The 25,495-nt window shown below is 39.9% G+C and overlaps 1 protein-coding gene across 1 annotated transcript in view; it reads left to right on the top strand.

The window, feature by feature from the left end:
• Positions 1 to 25,495, top strand: part of DNAH11 (dynein axonemal heavy chain 11) — a 426,042-nt gene that overhangs the window by 226,857 nt on the left and 173,690 nt on the right. The window contains exons 37-44 of the mRNA XM_035253682.3: positions 1,730 to 1,822; positions 3,445 to 3,639; positions 4,474 to 4,551; positions 6,679 to 6,811; positions 9,530 to 9,657; positions 11,326 to 11,474; positions 17,605 to 17,755; positions 20,871 to 21,002. Coding sequence (XP_035109573.3) covers positions 1,730 to 1,822; positions 3,445 to 3,639; positions 4,474 to 4,551; positions 6,679 to 6,811; positions 9,530 to 9,657; positions 11,326 to 11,474; positions 17,605 to 17,755; positions 20,871 to 21,002 — 1,059 coding nt within the window. The remainder of the gene's footprint in view (positions 1 to 1,729; positions 1,823 to 3,444; positions 3,640 to 4,473; positions 4,552 to 6,678; positions 6,812 to 9,529; positions 9,658 to 11,325; positions 11,475 to 17,604; positions 17,756 to 20,870; positions 21,003 to 25,495) is intronic.

The following is a 25,495-nucleotide window of genomic DNA, read 5'->3' as shown; positions in this document are numbered from 1 at the left end:
GGAGTTGAACAATGAGAACACATGAACATAGGGAGGGGAACATCACACACCAGGGCCTGTCAGGGTTGTGGGCAACTAGGGGAGGGATAGCATTAGGAGAAATACCTAATGTAGATGACAGGTTGAGGGTGCAGCAAACCACCATGGTACATGTATATTTATGTAACAAACCTGCACGTTCTGCACATGTATCCCAGAGCTTAAAGTATGAAAAAAACTGGTTCTTCCTCTTCCTTTTCCTCTTCAAGCCTCATCCTACTCCATCAGTGGCTTTCAAATGATTTTTTACTCTTGTTTGTTTGTTTGTTTGTTTTGAGACAGGGTTTCACTTTGTTATGCAGACTGGAGTGCAGTGATGTGATCATGGCTGGCTGCAGCCCCAATCTCCCTGGTTCAAGCAATCTTCCCACCTCAGCCTCCTAAGTAACTGAGACTTTAGGCATGCACCACCACACCCGGCTAATTTTTGTATTTTTTACAGGGATGGGATTTTCTCCATTTTTCCCAGGCTGGTCTGGAACTTCTGGGCTGAAGCAATCCACCCACCTCAGCCTCCCAAAGTGCTGAGATTACAGGCATGAGCCACCATACCCAGCCACTTTTTGCCCTTATTTGCATCATACCCTGGTGTTTTACATTTCATTCTGTCTATTTTATTACAGACAAAAATGATGGTCGAGACCTACTAAATTGATTTTATTATCCACTAATGGAGTAAATAGGATATTTACACATGTAATATTGTTTCAGTGCCCACACAATTTGTATTCACATTAACTCACTTTACTCCTACAACCACTTATAAAGTAGGTGGGTGCTTTTATCTGCCTTTTTATAGCTGATGATTCTGAGGTTCTGGGAAGTAAAGTGTTTTTCCCACAGACACAGCTGAGAGACATTTGAGAGAAAGGTTGTTACTATGTAGATTATAGGTGGACAGCAAAAGAGAGAAGGCCAGTCCTGTGTAAGCAGTTGGTTCATTCGGGATACCTTTACAGAGCATCCGCCCTGTGCCGTACACTGTGCTAGGCCCAAGGAGATGGTGAATATGGGAAATAAGTTTATCCTGAGAAAAGGCCAGGGAAAAAAATGTAATTGGACCCAGGGAGCATGGAGTTGCAATTGTATCCAATCTCAGAAGTGATATTCTGAGATCCTCCAGGAACTCAGAGCCTGTGGGAGGAATATTCATTAGGGATAATGTTGAAGTCTCAAAAAAATATAACTGAATCCTCATGACACGGTTTTTATTATATTATGTGCCAGCATCTAGGCTGAAGTGTCTGAGTGATTAGGAAGTGGAGTAATTAGGGCCATTAGAGATTGAAGTCTGGGAAGAGGTAGAACATCAGGGCCCTTGGTGAAACCAGCTGAGCTGGAGAAATAAGCTTCAGGTTGGAGATGACATGGAATTTGTTGAGCTACTGCATTAGCCTGTCTGTTGAGAGACTCCAGCAAGGGAGGCGGACGGAGCCTTCCGCAAATGCTGCAGTTAAGCGCTACAGAAAGGAGAGACTTGCTGACAGAGGCAGAAAAACGGGTGAAAGAAACAGGACAACACTATGGGGACACGGTTTTTCACAATTTCAAAGGGGAAAAGAAAATGGTATTTTGAATCATTAAAGTGTATATTTATGTGAACTGCTTTCTTTAAACTTTCAGCTCTTACCTCTGGGATGAGAATCCTCTTCCCTCAGTTTTTGAGAAAATCAACCTGTTTTGATTTTAGGATCATTATGATTGGGGACTTCGTGCTATTAAATCTGTTTTGGTTGTGGCTGGCTCTCTGAAACGAGGAGACAGAAACAGACCCGAAGATCAGGTACTACAATGCTAATAGGATTTTGCTGAGTGAGTAACTGGCCAGTTTCACAGAAGTGAAAGTATATGCCTGGATGCTGGGGTGTGCATAGCACAACTTTTAACAAGCATAACATCTATTGTTAATGCAGGAAAGTTGAAGAGTGGTACTACTTATAAGAGGTCACAAGTGTTTCTGAGTACAAAGAAGGGAATCTGGAAAAGGACATGTGTTTGTATAAGTACTTTTGAAATATCCGCCACAAAAAGTATTTTGACAGTTATAATCAGATAATTCAGTAATCACTGTTTGATTTCCTCTGAGGAACATTTAAGAAATCTGATTGAGTTGGGATATTAATCCTGGAAAGTCAGTGAAGACATATGGGAGAAAGTACATCCATTTCATGAGATGTAAGATGGGCATGCAGAACGAAACAGGAAGGGTAGTTTCCTAACACCTGTGAAACGCTTGGTTGGTTGGTCAGAGTTACTAGTGAAATGTTCTGCTGTCCTTCCTGGAAAGAAATGATAACACATCATGCATTTTTTCCTATTAAATAAGTAGTGAGAGCAATGCATATGCATTTTCAGTCCATTTTCACACTGCTATAAATAACTCCCTGATAGTGGATAATTCATAAAGAGGTTTAGTTGACTCACAGTTCCGCAGGCTTAACAGAAAGCCTGACTGGGAGAACTCAGGAAACTGACCATCATGGAGAAAGTCAAGGTGGAAGCATGGAACTTCTTCACATGATGGCAGGAGGGAGAGAGTAAAGGGGAAAGTGCCACATGCTTTTAACCCAGCAGATCTCCTGAGAACTCATTATCACAAGAACAGCAAGGAGGAAATCCGCCCCATGATCCAGTCACCTCCCACTTGGCTCTCCTCCAATTTGACATGAGATTTGGGTGGGGCACAAGTCCAAATCATATAAATATGTATCACCATGTGTATGTGCAGTATGACCTGAGAAATAGCAAAAAAACAAAACAAAAAAAAACCTTGATGTACTGTCTTTTTTTAAACTGAGGGATATTTATCATGTGATTTTCTACTTTTCTTTGTCAATATTTTTCTCTTTTCCTCTTAGTCATAATTTAGTACTAGGTGCAAATTTTCTTTCATTTATTTGTTCTCTTGCTTTTTTTATTTTTGTTGAAATGCTTAGCTCTTTCTGTAAAAGTTATCCTGATGTTTGAGTTACTGCTTTTCAAATCTTTGCCTTTCAGCCAAGATAAATAAACAACAAAAAATCTAAAAATGTTTAAGATTTTCATTCTTAAATTCTCAGAGTACTGTGGCCAAAATGATCTGATGGGTTTGATTAAATTCTGGAGTTTGAGGATTCAAGAGAGAATGCCCTTAGATTCTGCCTGAAGATCAAAACAGATCATTGGCGGGAAGGAAAAGGCCTCCTTGCTGTTCTTACTCTAAGGGATGTCCATTGTATCAGTTCACTCTTCTCATGTTCTGATATATCAATTTTAGACATTTAACCTCCCTATTAATAGAATGCCATCTTAATGGAGAACAGTACCTCATGCTTCCCATATTAGGATTAAAAATAACAAACATCTTTAGTTTTTTAGGTGTGTTAGACCTTGTATTGGCTTTTGTATTAAATGGTTTTTTTCTAGGTACTCATGAGAGCATTAAGGGATTTCAATATGCCTAAAATAGTGACTGACGACATCCCAGTGTTTCTGGGCCTGGTCGGTGACCTGTTTCCAGCCCTGGATGTGCCCCGGAGGAGGACGCTGCACTTTGAACAGATGGTCAGGCAGTCTACCCTGGAGCTCCGCCTGCAGCCTGAAGAGAGCTTCATCCTGAAAGTAAAAGGAGCATTTGCTTTTCATGGCAGCTATTGGGATGTCAGTGGAAATAATTGTGGCTATTTGATACTAAAGCAAGATATTAACTTGTACCCTAACCTTCATAGGATCTCACTATATGCTTTCAAGCATTTTCATATGGCAGTGTTTAGTAAACGTTAGTAAATATTTTAGTAGCCCCACTCTGTAAGGTGAAAACATAGATACGATTGTCACAGGTTTTAAATGTAAGCATATTTTTAATTAGGTTACAAAAGTTGGTTCTTGGAGACATAAACTAAAAATTTACTTTGTTCTTTCCTCCTTTTTAGAGATTATTGAAAGTAAAATCATTAGTGCATGCTTTTAATGAGGGAAGAATGACAACATGTTTGAGAATAACTTAGGTAGATATCTAACATATCAAAGGCTTGGGTATATTAATATTCAATTTGAATTCAGTGAATGCATGGACATTAGACACTATATACATTATCCATTTTAGATATTTTATAGGATATAAATCATTACTCAGTTATAGAGCGTGATTAGCTATTTACAATGTTTGTTCAAAACTTCATGGAGAGTTAATGATTTTTGTAAATAACTCCTGCCATATACTGAATACTGCATAAAATCAAGGTTTAGCTTCAGTCTCATCCCTGTGGTCTACGTGGGAGATTCAGGAGAAACTATACTTTGCACTTACGGTCTATTTGAACTTTTTCTGAACATACTGTTGTCAGTGGGGGCTGGCTTGGGTGTAAGGAAGGAAGAACTGGGCAAAAATGGGTAGGTTATCTTTTTGTCACCAACTCATTAAAGGAAACCCGTGACCAACTGTTTGCTCTGCAGGTTGTCCAGCTCGAGGAACTGTTGGCTGTGTGGCACTCGGTCTTCGTGGTTGGAAATGCAGGCACAGGAAAGAGTAAGGTATAGTAAATTGCCTAATAACTTTCAGCCATAGAAAGAACATTTGTTGTCATTGTGGTTTGGTCTATTTGCAATGCTCCTCAAAAGAATTCCCCTCCATGAAGCCCACCATAATTTTGTTTCAGAATCTGAGATTATAATCTTGCTGCTTGATCAATTAACATTGTTTTTCTTGATATTGGTTGGGGGCTGGAGAATGAGAAGCAAATAGAGCATTGCATTGACATAGGAAAAGCAAGCCAAGATGAAGATTGAGCTTTCCACATGAGATGTTTAGCATCAGATACGGGCATTCTGATGGATGCCTTCCTGCCTTACACACCTTTCAATACATTTGTGCTTGGATTCTTTTATCAAAGATAAACATATTAAGAGACTGTGGAATAAGATATCTGGCTGGAGGATTTCATTGGCTGTAGCCGCATTTATCATACCTATTATCTTTTCCAAGTCATTCTTGACTTTCCTCCCCAAATCATTAAGAAAAACAAACCCAAATATTTTCCTTCAGTACTCCCTTAGAAATGTAACCCTCTATATGGCCAAACAAAACTTAAAAATAAAAGGGAATGGCAAAAACCACATTTTTGAGGTACCTATTATGCACTGTGCTAGGTGCATTGTGTATGATTTATTCTGCACAACAATGCTATACTATGGGTATTATGATCCCCATTTTTAGTTCACTGCTTGATTTTGTTTTATCTTACCGACAGTCCTGGCAACATACTTATTTTCTTGGTTGGCAGACGGTATAGGCAGAACTGCATGCATTTTAATTCAGGATGCTTGGGTATAAACATACTTGGTAGCCAACAACTAAAAATAATCAGATTGAGCATGTGAGATTTTACTGCATGGCAGTATATGGAATTTGCTAGTATTTAGATCAGAGCCCAAAGTGGAAAAATTGTGAGAAAAACAATCTCTGTATAGAGATTTTTCTAGTGAAGAATATGATAAATGAAATATTAAAGTACATAACTGATAGACCTGTAATTATTTTGTTAGAGTAAGTTACAGATGTAGGCCACAGTTCAAGGAAGGATAATTCTATACTTTCCAGTAGATGAATGGTTTCTAAAAATACAAGCTTAATATTCTAAGGCATTTACTTTCTTTGATCTAGTCTTCGCCAGTTCTGTTCTACTCAACATCTTCGCAAGCCAAGATACCCAGAGCACTGCAGCTCAGGGTGACATTCTTTAGCATCTTACCATTTCAAAGTGTTTGCCAATTGTTTATCAGTTCTTCAAAACCCCTCTGAGTAGCTCAGCATGATAAATACCTAAGACGAAAGTCATGGCTTTTCAAAGAGAGCAAAAGGGAGAGTCACGGCAGGTATTTGAGTTAAAGTATCAATTAGTTCAGTAGTCATACACTGAGCACCTGTTCTGTGAGTTCTCATTGTCAAGGCTTTTCCTCCATTATCAGGATCAGGGTTTCTCAGCCTCACCACTGTTGACATTCTGGACTGGATAGCTCCACTGTAGGAGTCTATCCTGTGCACTGAAAGATATTGAGCACCCTCCCTGGCCTGCATCCACTAGATGCCCAGAAGCCCTTTCCCACTTCTTCCCCCAAGTCAAGGCAGTCTCTTTCTGAGAACCACTGCCCTAAGTCGCTGAGTCTCAAAGCATGGCCAGACCAGTATCATTGGCATCCGTGATGCCTTGTTGGAACTGCACATTACTGACCCCACCTCAGACCTACTGAAATAGGCCCAGCAATCTGTATTTTTACTACCCTCCAAACAATTCTGATGTGGGCTACATTTTGAGAAATACCAATCTTGCTGATGCAGGCAGGGTAGATTTTATAATCAACATGAATGCTTATTTATGTATGGCCCTGCACTTTGCACACATGGTTAAAAATCTCAAATGAGATTTTTAGTCTAAATGGTTCAAAGAATCCAGTGAGCTGATTCTGTCTCGCTGAGCATTTGTAAGATGAAGCTTTTCAAGATGGTAATGGAAATGCACATATGTGCAGTTTTTCCTTCTCAATCTTAGCGCACACAGAACATCTAGGAACATATAATGAATAAGAAAAACCCGTCAGAAATCTTTAACTTTCTGTTTGCCTCACGTTAGTATTAATTTATTTGGTTCTTCTTCCCCTCAGATTTTGAGAACACTGAACCAAACATATGTTAACATGAAACGGAAGCCGGTTTGGAATGACTTAAACCCTAAAGCCGTGACAACAGATGAACTCTTTGGTTTCATACATCATGTTACCCGAGAATGGAAAGATGGTAAGTAGTATTTCCTCTTTAGAAGTGCTAAAGTTTTCTTTTTTCTCTCCAGAGAGCCATTTTTCAATATGAGCTAATTTTAGTCATAGTCACAGATTTACTGTTTATATGGTGGCATTATTGGAAATATGGCAGATCACAACAGCATTTATAATGTATACATTGAAACTAGATTTGAATAAGTACTTGATTTGCATTCAGCAGAATTGCACTCAGAGCTGTTGTATTTTATCCCATGTCAATTATGTCAGGGCTCCCTGTAAATCAGGAGCGAAGTTCACATGAGTGCCTCAGGGAATGTCTCTAAAGTACCTGATACAAGACACTGACTGAAGTTCAGGCAGGCATTATTCCAGGTGAGGGGGACAAAAGTCAGTAGGGCATATTTCCTGCCCTGAAAGTATTTGTAAACAAAAAGGTCCCTTTATGACAATCTGTTATGACTTCCTATTACAATAAACGCACTAACCTTGGCATCATTCTTGAGGCCTCTCTCCATCTCACACCCTACGTCCAACCTCACAGCAAATCCTATAGGCTTTATCTTTAAAATGTATGTGAATTCCAGTTCTTCTCACCTTCTCCACATTAGTTGAAGCCACCATCATGTCTCACCTGTACTACAGCAGCTGGGCACCTCCTCCTGCTGTTTTCCCTGCAGTTCATTTGACCTACAGCAGACAGAAGGCTTCAAATGTTACTTCTCTGCTTTTGATTTCTAGTGGGTTCCAATCGCCTTAAGAATCCATCCCTTTCCATGGCTTATAAGGCTCTATGTGATTGGATCCCTGTCTGTCCCCAAATCCCACCATCCCTGACTTCACTTCCCACCACTTACTATAATCCATTCATTTTGACTTCATTGCTGTTCCTTGAACTTGATCCTGTTGTGGGGCCTCAGCTCTTCATGTTCCTGCCATCAGTGACACTCTTCTGGATGCCTGCATGACTTGCTTCCTTATGTTATTTTAGCATCTGGTCAAATGTCACATCAGAAAGGACTTCTCTGATGGCAGATCTAAGGTAGAAATGTAAATCAAAATCACAATGAGATAGCATCTCATACCAGTCAGAAAAACTATTATTAAAAAGTCAACTGATGCTAGTGAGTCTGTGGAGAAAAGGGACCACTTATAGACTTGGTGAGAATGTAAATAAGTTCAGTCACTGTGGGAAGCAGTTTGAAGATTTCTCAAATAATTTAAGATGGAACTACCACTTAACCCAGCAATCCCATTACTGGGTATATACCTAAAGAAAAATAAATTGTTCTACCAAGAAGACACATGCACTCATATGTTCATTGCAGCACTATTCACAACAGCAAAGACATGGAATCAACCTAAGTGCCCATTAATGGTGGATTAGATAAAGGAAACATGGTACATATGCACCATGGAATACTGCATAGCCATAAAAAAGAACAAAATCATGTTCTTTGCAGCCACATGGATGTAGCTGGAGGCCATTATCCTAAATGAATTAACGCAGAGACAGAAAACCAAATGCTGCATGTTCTCATTTATTAATGGGAGCTAAACATTGGATACATGTGGACTTAAAGATGGGAACCATTGACACTGAGGACTACTAGAGGTGGGAGGGAAGGAAAGGGGCAGGGGATGAAAAACTAACTACCTGTTGGGTACTATTCTAATTACCTGGACGATGGCACCATTTGTATCCCAAACCCCAGTGTGACACAGTATACCCATGCCACAAACCTGCCTGCACATCATCTGAACCTAAAACAAAAGTTGAAATTTTAAAAAGAATAATAAAGCAGGACACCCTTCATCATTCTCTATCCTCTCCTCTTGTGAACACTCCATTTTCTGTGGGAAAGCTTTTACTGTCTCAGCGTCGCTTCTGTCTTTTTGTAAAGAACTGTGGCAGGGAGAGAACCATATCTGTTTAGGCTGAAAAAGTTGGAACTATTAGAAAAGTTTGGTAGCTGCTTTGTGAATCATGGTGGCAGGTTCCATTAGATACTGTCACTTTGGACACACAATGCTTCATAAAGGAAACATTCTACATACATGCATCAAAGCAGTTTTACTCACAATGCTATTAATTATACTAGAGCTTGAAAAATTAACAGCTGTTAAATATGTCACATAAAATACACAATGCTTAGATATGTATAATGGCAAAAAGGACTACAGATGTAAAATGGTTTTGTATATACATCCTGTTAAGGAATGATGTGTTATTATCCCAATGTGCACAGTCCTGTAAGAGACATACAGTGCTTCTGAGTGCTTTAGCTTCAGAATTATGCCCTTGAAAATTGTTATAGCAAAATGGAGAAAGGTGAAATAAACAAATATTTGATCTTAAATGGATACTTAACATATGTGTGTGAAGAAGGATCATGGCTTGGTGTAAGTTTTGAGTTTTATGTACATTAACCTCTGTAAATCCCCACAGCTGTTCATGACAGAAGGTTTTGTTATCTCTGTCTGGCATATGGGGAAGCTCAGTCATGGAAGTTCCTTCTCAGGGAGGTGAAGCTTGCACACTGGTAAATAACAGAGCTGGATTTGGAAACCATGTGTGGCTCAAAAGGAGTTCCACACTGCCCACAAGAAAGAGGCAGCAAACTCGCTTTTATTTAGTTAATAAAAGAGCTTCCAAGATGAGTAACACCAGTCTATGGTAGAAGTAAGCAGCACTCAACTACATTCTATATTAGGATTGTTTACTGTTACTTTATAGGTCTCTTCTCGTTCATTCTGCGAGAACAAGCAAATCTTAAGCACGATGGACCCAAATGGATAGTCCTGGATGGAGATATTGATCCCATGTGGATTGAATCACTCAATACTGTAATGGACGATAATAAGGTGAATAAAACTTCAGTCCTAAACCTTAAATATAACATCCCTAGTGTATTAAGAGTTTCATTCACCTGTTGATGTTAATACTAATTTTTGCTCATTAACCTGGTATTCTTTATGTACTTACCATTTCAATAAGTGTTGCTTTCCTGATAATTTTGTTAATTTCACCATTAAAGAATTTCAAGGAACATGTTCTCGTTGTTTCTTTGAACTCAGCCACCTTTACTGAGAACTCTCAGATGCAAATCTAAGAATTTAGTTTATACATCTTAGCATTACCACTTTCTAAGAGGTAGCCATAAATTATTAGATAGGTAGATAGATAGACAGACAGACAGACAGATACACAGTCTCGCTGGAGTGCAATGGTGCACTCTCAGCTCACCGCAACCTCCAACTCCCCGGTTCAAGCAAGTCTCCTGCCTCAGCCCCCCAAGTAGCTGGGATTGCAGGTATGTGCCACCATGCCCAGTTAATTTTTGTATTTTTAAGTAGAGACAGGGTTTCACCATGTTGGTCAGGCTGGTCTCAAACCCCTGACCTTGTGATCTGCCCACCTCAGCCTCCCAAAGTGCTGGTATTACAGGTGTGAGCCGCCATGCCCAGTTTATATCTTATCTTTGATTAAGTGTGAATACTTAGACAATGAAAGAACTAGTTTGTGACATATGATAATTGAAAGTAACTAGTTCCTCTGGCTATGGATTGAGTTAAAATGTTTTCCCGGGCTGGCGCGGTGGCTCAAGCCTGTAATCCCAGCACTTTGGGAGGCTGAGGCAGGTGGATCATGAGGTCAAGGGCTCGAGACCATCCTGGTCAACATGGAAACCCTGTCTCAACTAAAAATACAAAAAATTAGCTGGGCATGGTGGCGCGTGCCTGTAATCCCAGCTACTCAGGAGGCTGAGGCAGGAGAATTGCCTGAACCCAGGAGGTGGAGGTTGCAGTGAGCCGAGATCACGCCATTGCACTCCAGCCTGGGTAACAAGAACGAAACTCCGTCTCAAAAAAAAAAATAAATAAATAAATAAATAAAGTTTTCCCAAGCTTTTTTTTTTTTTTTTTTTTCCTGCCACAGTGAATCCAGCCTTCTCAGCAAAAATAAAGGTGATGGTACAGGTCTGTGAGATAGCGTTCAAGCAACACAGGGTCTTTTGTTGGGGTCAGCAGAGAGATCAGTAATCATCGTTACTCCAGGAGAGAGTTAGTAACCCCCTTAAATTAACAGTAATTACTGCTTTCTCAACTGAGACACTGTTCATCATAAAATACAGGTTTGGGATCTTTATACTTGTATGAGTGTCTTGGGACAATTGATAATTGTGGCATTTCAGATTCTAAAGGTTTCTTTTATGGTATACAGGTCTTTTCATGTGATTAAGTTTTACAATAAATGTCTTTTATTTAGCTTAGTAATGAAATTACTACAATTATTTGAAGGTTGGCATTTACAAGTCCATTTAGGTGAGTTTATTCCTCAAGGCTAAATCAGGTGATCTCAGAGGGGAGCTTAGATCTTTATTCAGACTGCACTTCTGATTCAGGACATTGAGTGCACAGCCTGTGGTAATTCTGGTAGGGAAAGTACTTGTTTCTTCTGTATGTTCGCAGCATTGCTTTTGCCCATGGGTGACAGTGCACCTCTGTACACCACTGTGCTACTCACTCCAGGTGCTGACCCTCGCCAGCAATGAGCGCATCGCCCTCACTCCCTCCATGAGGCTTCTGTTTGAGATACATCACTTAAGGAGCGCAACCCCGGCCACTGTTTCCAGAGCTGGTATTCTGTTTGTGAACCCACAAGATCTGGGCTGGAATCCGTGAGTATTTCTTTTTCGTTTATTGTAGTAAAGTGTATGTAACATTTACCATTTTGATAATTTTTGCTTAAGCACATTCATGTTACACAGCTATCACCACCATCCGTCTCTGGAAGTTTTTTATCTTCCCAAACTGAAACTCTTACTTATCTCTTAAACAATAACACCTCATTCTCCCCTTCTCCCAGCTGTTGGCAACCTTCATTCTGCTTTCTGTCTCTGTGAATTAAACTACTCAAGGTACCTCATGTGAATGGAATCATACAGTGTTTGTCTTTTTGCGGCAAGTTTATTTCACTTAGCACAATGTATTCAGAGTTCATCCATGTAGCAGCATATTGCAGGATTTCTTTTTTTTTTTTTTTGAGACGGAGTCTTACTCTGTCGCCAGGCTGGAGTGCAGTGGCGTAATCTCGGCTCACTGCAACCTCCGCCCGGGTTCAAGAGATTCTTCTGCCTCAGCCTCCTGAGTAGCTGGGACCACAGGCGCATGCCACCACGCCTGGCTAATTTTTGTATTTTTAGTAGAGACAGGGTTTCACCATGGCCAGGATGGTCTCTATCTCTTGACCTCATGGTCCGCCCGCCTCGGCCTCCCAAAGTACTGGGATTACAGGCATGAGCCACCACGCCCTGCCCAGGATTTCATTTTTTAAGGCTGTATAATATTCCATTGTGTATATATACTATATTTTGTTCACCCCTTCATCTATAAATGAACACTCAGGTTTCTTCTGCCCTTTGGCTATTGTGAATAACGCTGCTGTAAACAGGGATGTGCAAACATTTCTTCAAGACCCTGCTTTCCATTCTTTTGGGTAGAACCCAGAAGAATAATTTCTAGATCATATGTTAATAATTTTCTGAGAAACTACATATTTTTTCCACAGCTGCTACTCATTTATATTCCTACCAACAGTGTATGAGGTTCTAATCTCTCTACATCTGTGCCAGCACTTGTTATTTTCCTTTTTTTTTTTAACAGTAGTCATGTTCCTGGGTATGGGGCGATATCTCATTTTAATTTGCATTTCCCTGATGATTAGTGATGTTGAACATCTGTTCATGTGCTTATTGGCTGTTTGTATGTCTTCCTTGGTAAAATGTTCACATAAGTTCTTTGCCCACTTTTTAATCAGTGCTTTTTAAAGTTGTGCATGGATCTTGTTAAAATCTTAGTATAAAATTCTAAATATATGCTTACTTGAAGACGGTATTAGCAATTAAATTTCAGGCTAAGGAATCAGGCTAATTTAAAGATAATTACTTAAGCACTGGAATACCTTTGTCATTTTTACTTGGTTGTTACCTGGTTCACATATCTTCAACATGTTAAGAACTCAGGAAATAATCGTTAAGTGAATAGATAATGAAAGCTTACATGGAGCGCTTATATAAAAAGAAATCACTTAGGTTTTACGTGTTTCATGCATATATACTTCGCATACAAGAACAGTTGCAGTGCTTTGGTTTAGAGCAACTTATTGTGCCCAGTTGCTTACTCCTCAAATGCTTGCAGTTTCTACTGTTCACCCTGGTGGTAACTTGTCACCTCCAGCATTTCCACTCGGAACTGTAGGAATCACTGAGCTATGCCAATGAATCCATGCTTGTGCCTGGCATGTTTCTTATGTCAGAAACCTGTTTACCCCTGTGAACATACTTTCCATTCATCTCACCATGTTCTGTGCCCCAGGGGCTGCCCTGTATGGATCACATTAGTGAGCTCCTTGCCTTCTGGCTCCTGGTTGGTTGGGCCAATGAAGAATCCTAGCAGGAAGTGAGAAGGAGAGAGGAGAGTGAGGTCAGGCTATTTATTCTTCTTCCCAACAGGGTCATGTCAGGATGGTTCTGTCCCTCAAACTGCAGGTCACAGCTCTTCTTATATCTCTCCATCAAGGTTCTTTCCTTGAGGTTCTGGCAGTCTTTCATTCTCTTTTCCCTCCAGGAATGGGTACAATAAACATTCCTTGTTATTACCCTCTTGCCATGGTACTGTCCCTTTCATTTTCTCTATTCCTTGCATACACTTCTGTAACTAGTCCTTTTATTGATCCTTCCCTTATTATCCTGATTTGGGGATGACATCCATTTCCTGCTGGATGCATAACTGATGTACTTCTCCAGGTTGCCTTTCCTCTCTGTACTGACTCCTTATCTCTACAGCATAGTAGAGCCATATGCCCAGGCTTTTGTTTTTGACAAGGCTTTATTGGATTAGCTTGGGGGGAGGAGTGATTTTCAAAAGTCTCAAATGGAGTGTTTTTCTTGGGATAATAATTTCTTTCCACACCTAGGATTCTATCTCCTGGGATGCTTATTGTTTGGGGGCTACCTGAAGGAGTCTCTCCAGCAGCCCTGACTCCCTCTGTACAGACAGCTCAGGCACCGCAGTATATGACAGCGTTTATTTCTTTCATGAGACCCCTTACCCCTCCTGAGTGTGCTCTGATTTCGGTGGGGAACCTCACAGCTCCCAAGGTATATGTAATTCAGTCTGGGTACTGGCCTATGGGGGTTTGTGCTAACAAAAGTTTGGTACAAATCCCTATTTAAAGAAGGATTTTCATGCAATACATCAACGATCACAGGTTAGTTAGAGAGACAGCCAACTTATATTCCTAAGAGAGTTTAACAACTCTGTCTTCACCATTAGATTTTACTTTTGGAGGTTTTTGTTTTATCCAGAATTAATGTGTAGGTATTACTTTTCATATATGTGACCAAAGAATTCATCCAGGTCATTTTCCAAAACAATAGAAATCTTCTCTAAAAGGTATTTTGATATTTTCACCTCCCATTGCAATACACTTCCAGTAAGTCACAAAATGGCTATTTTAGAAAAAAGGGTATTTTTTTCCACTCCATAGTTATTGGATACTTTAACATCTTTAATGTCATTATATAAAATGATAGCTCTATAGTTATTCACTTAATACTCAGTTACCTTCTGAGATAGACATAATTATTAACTTTTCCAAGTGAATCTCTTAAGTGTCAATGTTTTGTTTCAGAGTCAAAACTTTGAAATAAAGTTGAAAACTATAGAAAAGTTGGAAAGGTAGTACAATGTGCAGCCTGAGACGCTTTTCCTACAATCACTAATTGTTACCATTTTACTACATTTACTTTCTCTCTCTCTTTCCCTGGCATACAGGCATATTTGCTACTTTCATCCATTTTTGCTGAAATACATGAAAGTAAGTTGGAAGCATTAAGACACTTCATCCCTAAGTCTGATTACTGAAGAGTAGATACTGGTAGATGACTCTTGGGAGCTGCAGCTTTATATCATACTTTCTTCTATTACTTGAACTTATAAAATATTCTTCTGGCTTTGCATCACTAATACTTGCACCTAAATCAAATGAACTTACTGTCTTATGTCCCTACAATTCCACTGTCTCATCTTTGGATACTGTATATACTTATAAACATGCAACTTCAGAAACAATTGGTGTACACTGCTAGTCAGCATGTACCACTAATGTCTGCCATTTTTCCAGGCCACGGTGAAAGAGGCCTTCAAGCTTCCTCTGAAGGTAGACTTACAGTCTCTTCAATGCCTTCTATCCTATACAACAGGTTCCAGCCCCAGAGGATTGAGTAATAAAGTTTTCAGAGGTCTGAAAACTTTGGTTGCATTAGAAAGTTTTGAAACCACAGGGTTTAGACTTCACTTGATAAACCTGGAGCAGTTCTGGAGGAGGGAAGAACAACTGAGCTGCTGACAGGAGGACTCATGTGCAAATTCTGAAAGGCCAAAATTCTTTGTTAATGACCTATGTGTTGGCATTAAGATGATACATTGGGGCATTCCACTGTAGCCATTTCCTTAGGTGTGCACCAGTATGAGTGATCTTTTCTGTGATTATTCAAGGAAAAAATATGTCATTTTAGTATGCCATTTTCAATTGTATGTAATGTAATAGTAGTCATGTTTACATCTGTTGCATCTTTGAGAAATCATAAGGAATTTTTTTTGTGAAGCAGTGTTGCAAGAATTGCATACAAATGCACCTCTAAGCTTCAGTGTTTGCTGAAGGTAGCAGTTTTTCCTTCTAAATTTAATGTCTTTTAATGTCTGTTTTATTCCTAAATTATGAAAGTTTAGCAATAATTTCTACATAAAATTTTTAACTGTCCATATGCAGTAACATAGCCATTTTGACTCTCGATCCTATGCTATGTGGTATGATTGATCCCTAGTAGAAGTGATTTGTCTGCCCCCTCTTTTTTTCTCAAGTAGAATCAGCTCCTACCACATCTCAGTTTGGCTGAACTGACTTTTTTCTGGAGCAAATCCCACTATTGGAAGTAATTTGTGCAATAGCACCGTTTGCTGGTGGGCTTGGCAGATTTTCTCTGAGACTTTAGCTGCTGCTGCTGTGACTCAGTGAAGTTGCTATTATTTACACGTTAAGTGCAAAGCGCACTGTTTCCTTCTGGGCTATTTTTTGAAGTTGCTGCTTCTAGTTATCCTTGCAATGGTTTCTGCTTCCACAGAGCCCTGGAAGAAACTTGGTTGGGAAGTGAGTGTGGGTTTGTTATATCCATCAGAGCCCAGGATGCTGGCTCTTACGCCCAACAGGACACCACTGCCTTTAGAAGATACAAAGGGAGATGGAATCATGATCTGAACCTGAGTCTCCCAATGCCACCAACTCTACTAATGAGTAATGTTTATTGAGAATTTATTTGTCAGATACTAATATAAGCACTGGCACATGCAAACTTACATAATGCTTACAACCACCCCGGGATGTTTAGATGATCATCATCTCTATTTACATAGGAGAAAATTGAAGCACAGAGAGGTTAAGTAACTTGCCCAAGGTAACACAGCTAAAAAATGGTGGGACTGAGATGCATATCCAGTCAGTCTCACTTTAGACTTTCCTTTCCCTGGGAAATTCTCTTTTGACCCTTCTTGATAAGCTCTAGATACAAAGATTCCACTTTGCACTCTGGCAGCTGATATGGGGTAAAGTCAGTAGCTGGGAGGGTGGCCTTCATTCCTTTGTCCCAGACACTGACACCTGCTTTCCATTGTTCTGTGGTTCCCACCATCACCACCACACAGAGACATTATTAGGTTACTCTTATGCAATTGGACTTCCACTGAAAAACCATTTCTCTCGGACCCAAAGAAGTTTTGACAGTTGACATTTTGTAAATTAATCAGAGTTGTAACATCACTGACTATTTAATAAACTGTATTGTGAAGCCTTTCGAAAAGCAAAAGGAACCTTTTATCAGATAATCAATCATCTTGCCTTAATGTCTTCTGATGCTCAAAATGTAAAATCTGGTTTACTTAAAGCAAGGTGTTGCTAAAATTGATCTGTGGTCATACTGCTTCTCTGCTGATTGCTAAATGCATTTATTCCCCTGCTTCATCCTTAATGAGAACTTTCTGAGGGATTATTTTTCCTAATTAGTTTAACCTAATACATGTTTGCCCTATAGACTACTATAGGTGCTACTAAGTCATGCTTTGTTTTACTGATACTATTTTACTAATAATTAAGGATGTTTGTTGTATCAAATTCATAACATTTTGTCACAGATTACACACACACACAGAGGAATGAAATGGCCTATCAGAGCCACCTATTCAAAACTCGTTATCAGCTATCAGGTTGGAGTTACATTTGGTCCATTGGAAAAGGAGGCACTTTGAAATAGCCCCTATGGAATTTTCATCTTTTTATTTGTAACTTGATTTCTCATTACTAAATAATTGATGCCAAGATTAATCATGAAAAATCGCAAGCTGTTTTCATAAATAAGGCCTACGCTCTGGGAATAGTTTCACCCCTTCAGGAAATGACATACTGCACTTCCTCATAAATGCTCAGTAATGGCCTACTTATATTCCATTATGTTTGGCTTCTAAGTGCTATTAGGAGTTTCCTTTACAGTCTTTTCATTACGGTAAAATGGCCATTAAAACGAGTTTTTAAAGGGCCATTTAAAAATATTTGCAGTTTGAGAAATAGAATGAACTCACTGAACATGTCCCTGAAGGGCTGCACCAAGCTGTGTTGAAGGAGGAAGCTTTTGACTTGGTGAAATTCTGCTTTTCAAGCCTAGTGTTCAGTAAAAGCTTTACTGTGTTCCTTTTCAGGTATGTGGCCAGTTGGATAGACAGAAGGCGGCATCAATCAGAAAAGGCCAATTTGACTATTCTTTTTGATAAATATGTCCCCGCATGCTTGGATAAGCTGAGGACAAGCTTTAAAACCATCACTTCAATTCCTGAGAGTAGCCTGGTGCAGGTTTGTCTTCCGTTATACCATTTAACATTCCAGTCCTGATGTGGTATTGTTTGTTGATCAAGACAACAGAAGTTCTTGCTTGCCCAAGAAAATCAGACGCTTTCCAGAATTGTTAGATTGCTCCAAACCTCCTGCTCTCACCCGCCATGTTCCCTGGAGCTTTTTGTAAATGTCTGTTACATTCTGTTAGCATTTAAGTTTGTGCTCTGATTGTTCTCACAATCTTGTGAAAGAAGGTTGGAACCATATTTCATTGATTTTTTTTTTAATATCCCCAGATAGTTCTTAGCACATAGTAGGTGCCAGATATGTGTTTGTTGAATCATTGTGTTCCTTTCCAGTATCTTAACAAAGAATTAGAAGAACAAAGTTGCAATAGCCTTACTTATTTTTCTGGTTCCTAAATAACTTTCCCACAGAAGGTGCTCAATATGTTTTCTTTTTTTTGAGATGGAGTCTCACTCTGTCACTTGGGTTGGAGTGCAGTGGCACCATCTTGCCTCAATGCAAACTCTGCCTCCTGGGTTCAAGCGATCCTCCTGTCTCAGCCTCCTGAGTAGCTGAGATTACAGGTGCCCACCACCACACCCAGCTATTTTTTTTTTTTTTCATATTTTTAGTAGAGATGGGGTTTTACTATTTTGGCCAAGCTGGTCTGAAAAATAGAACCTGACCTCATGATCCGCCCTCCCCGGCCTCCCAAAGTGCTGGGATTACAGGCATGAGCCACCGCACCCGGCCAGTATGTTTCTTAATAAAATAAATCTGTGCAATTAAAGATGCCAGCCAGAGAGTAAGAGAAAGCCTCTGAATTCTAACATCTAGGTGCCATCACTCACAGACCTACTCCTCCCAAAAATATTTGTGAAGGCGTGTCAGTCTGGATGAAGAGTTCATAATATCTTAGGGATACATTTTTTTTGGTCTTCATCTTGAGACAGCTGGAAAGAGTGAAGGATACATATGATATGTTGTCATGGAAGCCAGTGAAAATAATTCACTGCACACAGAAATGAAGGTTGTGATCTTAATCTCAGCATGAAGAAAAACTATCCCAGCCCTTACAAGTAAAAAAACTTCACAAAGAGGTTTAAGATTAGAAACCCCCACACCCTTTTTTTCCTATAGAAGCAAAATTGCTTTCTATGTACTTTGTTACCATTAAGTACTTTGTTTCAAATTTATTTGGCACTAAATTAGAAATAGTCACAAGCATAATAAGAAGAGAAATTCTGTTCAGGTTTTTGGATAATCCACACACCAATTAAATAAACGATAGTCTTCGACAGTAATTATCTGAGGTATAATTTATTTCTGAAAGCAGGTCTGAATTTATTCATAATGAATTAATTATGTAGTTAGCCTAATTAGACTTCCTCTGGTGCAATACTTGCAGAAAAGCACGATCGTGTTCTTTCTCAAGTTGACTTGTGTATTTGTGTGACTCTCTGTGGTGTGAACTATTCCATTCAAGAGCAGTGTGAAAATAGGTCAGTAGGAATTAATATGACTTTTGCTCTACTTCTTTCTTCTGTAGTATTCAAAAATGGCATTTAATTTTTAGCTCCTATTAGGCTGTTGTTTTATAGAGTAATTTCTCTTCTCTTGTTACTAACAGGTTTGGATATTTGAGACAAAAATGAGTATAAGAAGATAGTAACCTGAAATAGCACTCTTGAGAAATTAATGCACTCTGTTTTCTGATATATGACATTTCTTTAAGTTTGGGAAGGTGTATTAACTCTTTCAGATTATGAATTCAAGTATGATTTTTTAAAGTGCTGACACAGAACTCAAAACGCTTTTCAAGTACCATGGGAGAAAATAGAAGCAGCTTATGACCTTATTAGTGTATTCATCTCAGCAGATAGCATCACATTGAGACCCTTTAGTCTTTTTTGTTTTGATTTCAACAGTTCCTTAGAGCAACATGGCTTCTATTAAAAATAACAAAGCCTCAGAGTTTTCCAGTTTTTTTAAATAGCAAATTGGCGAGTTTTATTCTATTAAAAGATTATTTCAAATTGGGAAATGTGGCACATTGCAAAATAATAGAAATCAAGAAAGAAGACTTAAAAATATAATAGGTCCTCAACAATTTAAATGAAAAGTATTTCCCCATCTTTTGTGGCAAGCAAGGAAAAACACACACACAGTCCTTACCTGATTTGTGATCGCTTGCACTGCTGTGTATGTAATAGAGATGAAAATCTATTGTTGCTTGAAGAAACTGGAGAAAGAGTCTCTTGAGTTTTTAGGACCTGCGGCAATGCTAATTAATGACAACAGTTTCTGTGCTTTAGAGAGCCAGCCCCACACCTGTTCATTACTGGTTATTATTTCACATGGTGAAGGCCTCTGCAGCAGCCACATCCCCCTCATTTCTGATGTAACTGCCCTAAGCATGGGTGAGGTTCGTTCCGACCCCTGAGCATGTTGCCATTTTATCTGGAGGGTATGAAGAACGTTCCTGAGTTCCTGAACAGCATTTCTTTCAAGGTTAAATTTAGTTTGGTGTCCAAAAAACTGCCCCAGGCTTAAGCTGCCCGCCTGGCATTCTAAATTTATGACAACAGGTGGGAAAATGGCTGCCAAAGCACTAACGGAAAGCGGTTTATCTAAATGTCTGGCAAAAGGGAAATAGTCAAATCAATGCCTGTTGATCCAGTGAAATCTTGTGCATCCATTCCAGTGATGGCGCAGAGTAACGCTTATTGATAAGGAAAGAGGTCTACAGTTTTTAATTGAGGAAGTGTGTGTTAGAATGCCATGTATAAAATGATTTCCTATTTATAAAAAAGTAAATATAGATATATACCCCTTTTTTTGCTTATATGTCATTTTGGTTTGTTTCATGATTATTAACTAAATTGTTTAAAATTTTATTTTTAAAAATAGTTTGCTGTTACCTAGACCATTTTGGTTGAAAGTGACAAGTTTTCTCCTGTTAACTTAGACACCAAAGGTGGCAGTTTTCATCTCTCCCAATGTAGCAGATCATAGTTGGGAAAAACTATATACTCTGTCAAGGATAAAGTGGAGTTAGAAAAATGTCCTTTAACTTACTCTACTATTTTTAAAATGTCACCTTATTTGATAATTTCTTTTTCTTTAGACTATATGTGTTCTTTTGGAGTGCTTGCTGACTCCTGAAAATGTCCCATATGACAGCCCAAAAGAAGTTTATGAAGTCTATTTTGTGTTTGCTTGTATCTGGGCTTTTGGAGGTACCCTGGTACAAGATCAGGTATGTTTAGAAATGGTTTCTAGGACCAGTTTCCAGTTCTGTGTGGGACAGGGTCGGGGGGAGGTTAAAATATGTGATCCATACCTTTTTGTTATATTATGGATTTGTACTGCTTGCCCTGTTCTCTCCTAAGCCTGTGCATTCTCCGGATATTCCCAGAGAACCATCCCTGACGGTTCTAACCCCAGCTGACAATGCCAAATCCATACCCTCCAGCCTGGCTGTGTCTTCTGAACCTAAGGATTCATGTTTCCTCACCTCCAGCATGCTTTTCTACAAGAAGCCCCACTCAGTGTGCCTGAGACAGACCTCCTCCTGGGCCCCATACTCCCAACTTGCCCCTGCTCTTCCTTCTTTTCTTTTGCTCAGTGGTACATTCTTTTGGGTAGCTCCAGTAAAAAATGTGGGAGATATCTCTCTTCCTTATTTCTATGTTGTGTGATCTTAGACTCTTTCAGTTTCACCTGTGAAATAGATGCCAACTCTCTTACATCTTCCCCATCCCTGCAGCCTAAATTCAGGGGCAAATCATCTTTAGATTGCCCTGGCTGTCATAGTGTCTTAGTGGCTCAGATTGCTATAACAAAATACCACAGATTGGGTGGCTTAAGCAATAGAAATTTATTTCTCACAGTTCTGGGCTCCAAAAGTCCAAGATCATGGTGTCAGCATGGTTGAGTTCCAGCAAGTGCTCTGTTCTCACCTTTCAGGTGGCCACTTTCCCACCATGTCCCCATGTGACAGAGAGAGAGAGTCATACTGGTTTCTCTTCTTATGAAGGCACGAATCCCATCATGAGGACTCTGCTCATGACATCATCTAAATCTAATTATATCCCAAGGCCCCACCCACCAAATACCATCATACTGGAGGGTGGGCGTCAAAATATGGATTTGGAGGTGGGGCAAGGAAAGGTCACAATTCAGTTTGTAGCATATGATAACCTTCAAATGGGTCTCCCTGTCTCTAGTCCCTCTTACTTCTAACCAGTCTCTCGCACTATTCCCAGTATAGTCGTTTGTGAACCATAGTCAACCCTGGGCCAATTCCTTTTGCACTGGTCTGAAATAGTCATGCCTGCACAGATTGCTTGCATAGCCCTCTTGTGGCTTCTGAGTTCCTGTGGGAAAACACATGAGACAAAAATTTGCACCAGCGCACAGATCCCATGAACTGCTTAGGCTTACCAAAGTGCAAAGTGGGAACTTTTCAACTTTGAAATTTGCTGATCTAATCGCCACCATGCACCTCTACGTGTAATTTTTCTCATGTGATCTTTACTATGATTCTTCAAGATGTCCTCTTCGCACAAATAAAGTAAAGCTCAGAGGGCAAAGTAACGTGTCCGAAGTCATACTCATGGGAAATGGCAACATCGGGATTCCCTCCCAAGTGTGTCTTTCTCCAAAAGCCATGCCTTCCATGGTGCCTCAGGGCCTCTCATGGTACTTCTATGGGTACCCCTGAATTTTTACATTTAAAATAGACGGGACACCTTTTCCAGGCTTCCTGATTCTTTCCTGATGTGAATGGAGCATTTACATTAGAATGTATCACAGCCAAGAGTGACCTGTATTTCTGCTGGTTTGCTCACTGTAGATCCAAAAATAAATGATGTTATTTGTTGGCCAGTTCCACTTCTTGCCACTAGGTTACAGTAACTTACGCCTATTATTATAATAATATATTTGGCACTCATGTGGCCTCCTAGATCTTATTTCAGCCATTCTCAGAAGCCAGATTCCTTCTGTAATTTCCAAGTGCTTTCTAAAGGTTAGCAGCTGGTACTGAGTGAGTGAGAGTCAAGCGTTCATGTCAGGGACTTCAGGTGGCTTTCTCAGAGGCACGTTTTGCAGTGTGTTTGGGTTTCTTGTTTTGGAAGCCACATGCAGACAGAAGACAACCCTCTTCCTCCACCAGGTATTTCTTTCAATGTTTACTACAAGTTTTCTCCCTTTCTAGGACTGTAAAATGAGGTGAGATGTTGAAAGTGGACATGTTCCCACTTCTCCTTATAATTCCTCACCTCCCTCCCAGCTGATCCTCTTTTAATCTTTCCAATTTCCAAACGTATCAGCCTTCTCCCTACTTATATAAGCCACAAGCTGGATATCACTGGCACTTTCCTTTCTTTAGTAGTCAACATGAGCAGCAGCAGCAGCTTAATATTTTCAAAAGGGCTGTAATGACAAAGCATTCAAAAGAAGGCCATGAGGTTGGCAGTGTGAATGAAACAGACATGAGAAATGTTCTCAGGATAGCTACTTGGTAGCTTAACCAGTTGAGTGCCTAATATGTGTCAGGGAATGTGCTTAGAGCTTTCTCATAGGGTACCTCATTTATTCCTCAAAGATAATAAAACCCTGTATGGATTGGTACAACTATTCTTCTTTTATAAATAAGGAACTGAAACTTAGAAAGGTACATGAATCTGCTTCCAGGCACAAAGCTAACCCATGCCTAAACCAGGTTCAAACAGCAGCCAGTGACTTAGGACCTGTATTCTCAACTGAAGTCATTGCAGCCAACCTCCAAAATGAGTTTCAAATCAACTTTCTCTGAATTCCCATAAACTGCCATCATTTCTCACTTCGCTTCTGAAGTAGCCTTCTCACTGGGTTTTCTATTTCTATGTTTACTCCGATAATTCATCATCTACTCAGCAGTCGGTGATTTTTTGAAATGTACATTAAATCCTATGACATATTCCAGAGTTGAAAACACTTGAAAGGCTCCTTATTGCCTTTAAGATAACATTTCAAAATTTTTAATTCTGTTTACAAGACCTCTGAATCTAGCCCTGCTTATCTCTCCCTGTTTCTTCCTCTGCCACTCCCTCCCCCACTCCCCCAACCCCAGCTTCTTTCATACCACAGGAACTTTGTACATGCTGGTCTCTTTCTGAAGTGGCACTTAAGACGCCTTCCCTGAACTTCCAATTAAAATGAGTTGCCTCTGTTACTCTCACTTATAGCAGACTTTACTTTCAAGGCAACTGTTCATTTCTGCATTTGTTGGCTTAGCTTCAGCTGCACGACACATCCTCATGTTCCTCCCCTCTGTCTTTCCCATAAACTCTGTGAGAGGAGAGACTGTTTTCTTCCCTTGTTTAGAACAAATGCACTTCAGTTGAATGAATTAATGAATCAAAGATTTGTCACCAAAATCATTTTGCCTATGTAGTGGTTAGGTGTAGCAAAGTTTGATATAAAGTGAAAGTTAAATGTAGTCTGCCTACAGAGAATGGTGTCATATAAGTAATATCATGTGGTGGGGTGAAGAAATGTCTTCTGCCACCAATCTGAAAATAATTTAAATGAGCCTAAACTCATAACTCACGCATAGGGTGTTAGAAGGCTGCACTCAGCTGCTTTGGAAGATGGTGAAGAAAGTTCTCCCTGCAAACACCACTAACCTCTGCCCAGTTTATAGGCCATAATCTGGTGATATAGGGACATCAAAATAAAAGCCCTTTAGAAACTTCTCTAGGAAAAAAAATCACAATTGAAGTCAAAGATAAGAATGAGATTGCCAAAAGCAATAGACAGACACAGTATTTTTAAGAGTTCACCAGACTCACTATGTCAGGTCAAGCTATGGATATCAGAATCACTGAACTAGGTCTTCTGTGAATATTAGAGGCACTGAGCCAGGTCGTCCTATGGATATAGGAAGCATTGAGCCAGGTCATCTGTGGATCTGGGAGTAACTGGGCCAGGTCATCGTATGAATATAGGACTTACTAGGCCAGGTATCTTGTGGATAGAGGAGACACTGGGCTAGGTCATCCTGTGGATATAGGAATCAGTGGGTCAGATCATCCTGTGGATATAGGAATCTGTGGGTCAGATCATCCTGTGGATATAGGAGTCACTGGGCCAGGTCATCCTGTGGATATAGGAATCAGTGGGTCAGATCATCCTGTGGATATAGGAGTCACTGGGCCAGGTCATCCTGTGGATATAGGAATCAGTGGGTCAGATCACCCTGTGGATATAGGAATCTGTGGGTCAGATCATCCTGTGGATATAGGAGTCACTGGGCCAGGTCATCCTGTGGATATAGGAATCTGTGGGTCAGATCATCCTGTGGTTATAGGAGTCACTGGGCCAGGTCATCCTGTGGATATAGGAATCAGTGGGTCAGATCATCCTGTGGATATAGGAGTCACTGGGCCAGGTCATCCTGTGGATATAGGAATCAGTGGGTCAGATCATCCTGTGGATATAGGAGTCACTGGGCCAGGTCATCCTGTGGATATAGGAATCAGTGGGTCAGATCATCCTGTGGATATAGGAGTCACTGGGCCAGGTCATCCTGTGGATTTAGGAATCTGTGGGTCAGATCATCCTGTGGATATAGGAGTCACTGGGCCAGGTCATCCTGTGGATATAGGAATCTGTGGGTCAGATCATCCTGTGGTTATAGGAGTCACTGGGCCAGGTCATCCTGTGGATATAGGAATCAGTGGGTCAGATCATCCTGTGGATATA

Source organism: Callithrix jacchus, chromosome 11, assembly GCF_049354715.1.
Source record: "Callithrix jacchus isolate 240 chromosome 11, calJac240_pri, whole genome shotgun sequence".
In the NCBI taxonomy this organism is placed as follows: domain Eukaryota; kingdom Metazoa; phylum Chordata; class Mammalia; order Primates; family Cebidae; genus Callithrix; species Callithrix jacchus.
The sequence above is the reverse complement of the archived record's forward strand: the minus strand, read 5'-3'. Positions and strand labels throughout refer to the sequence as shown.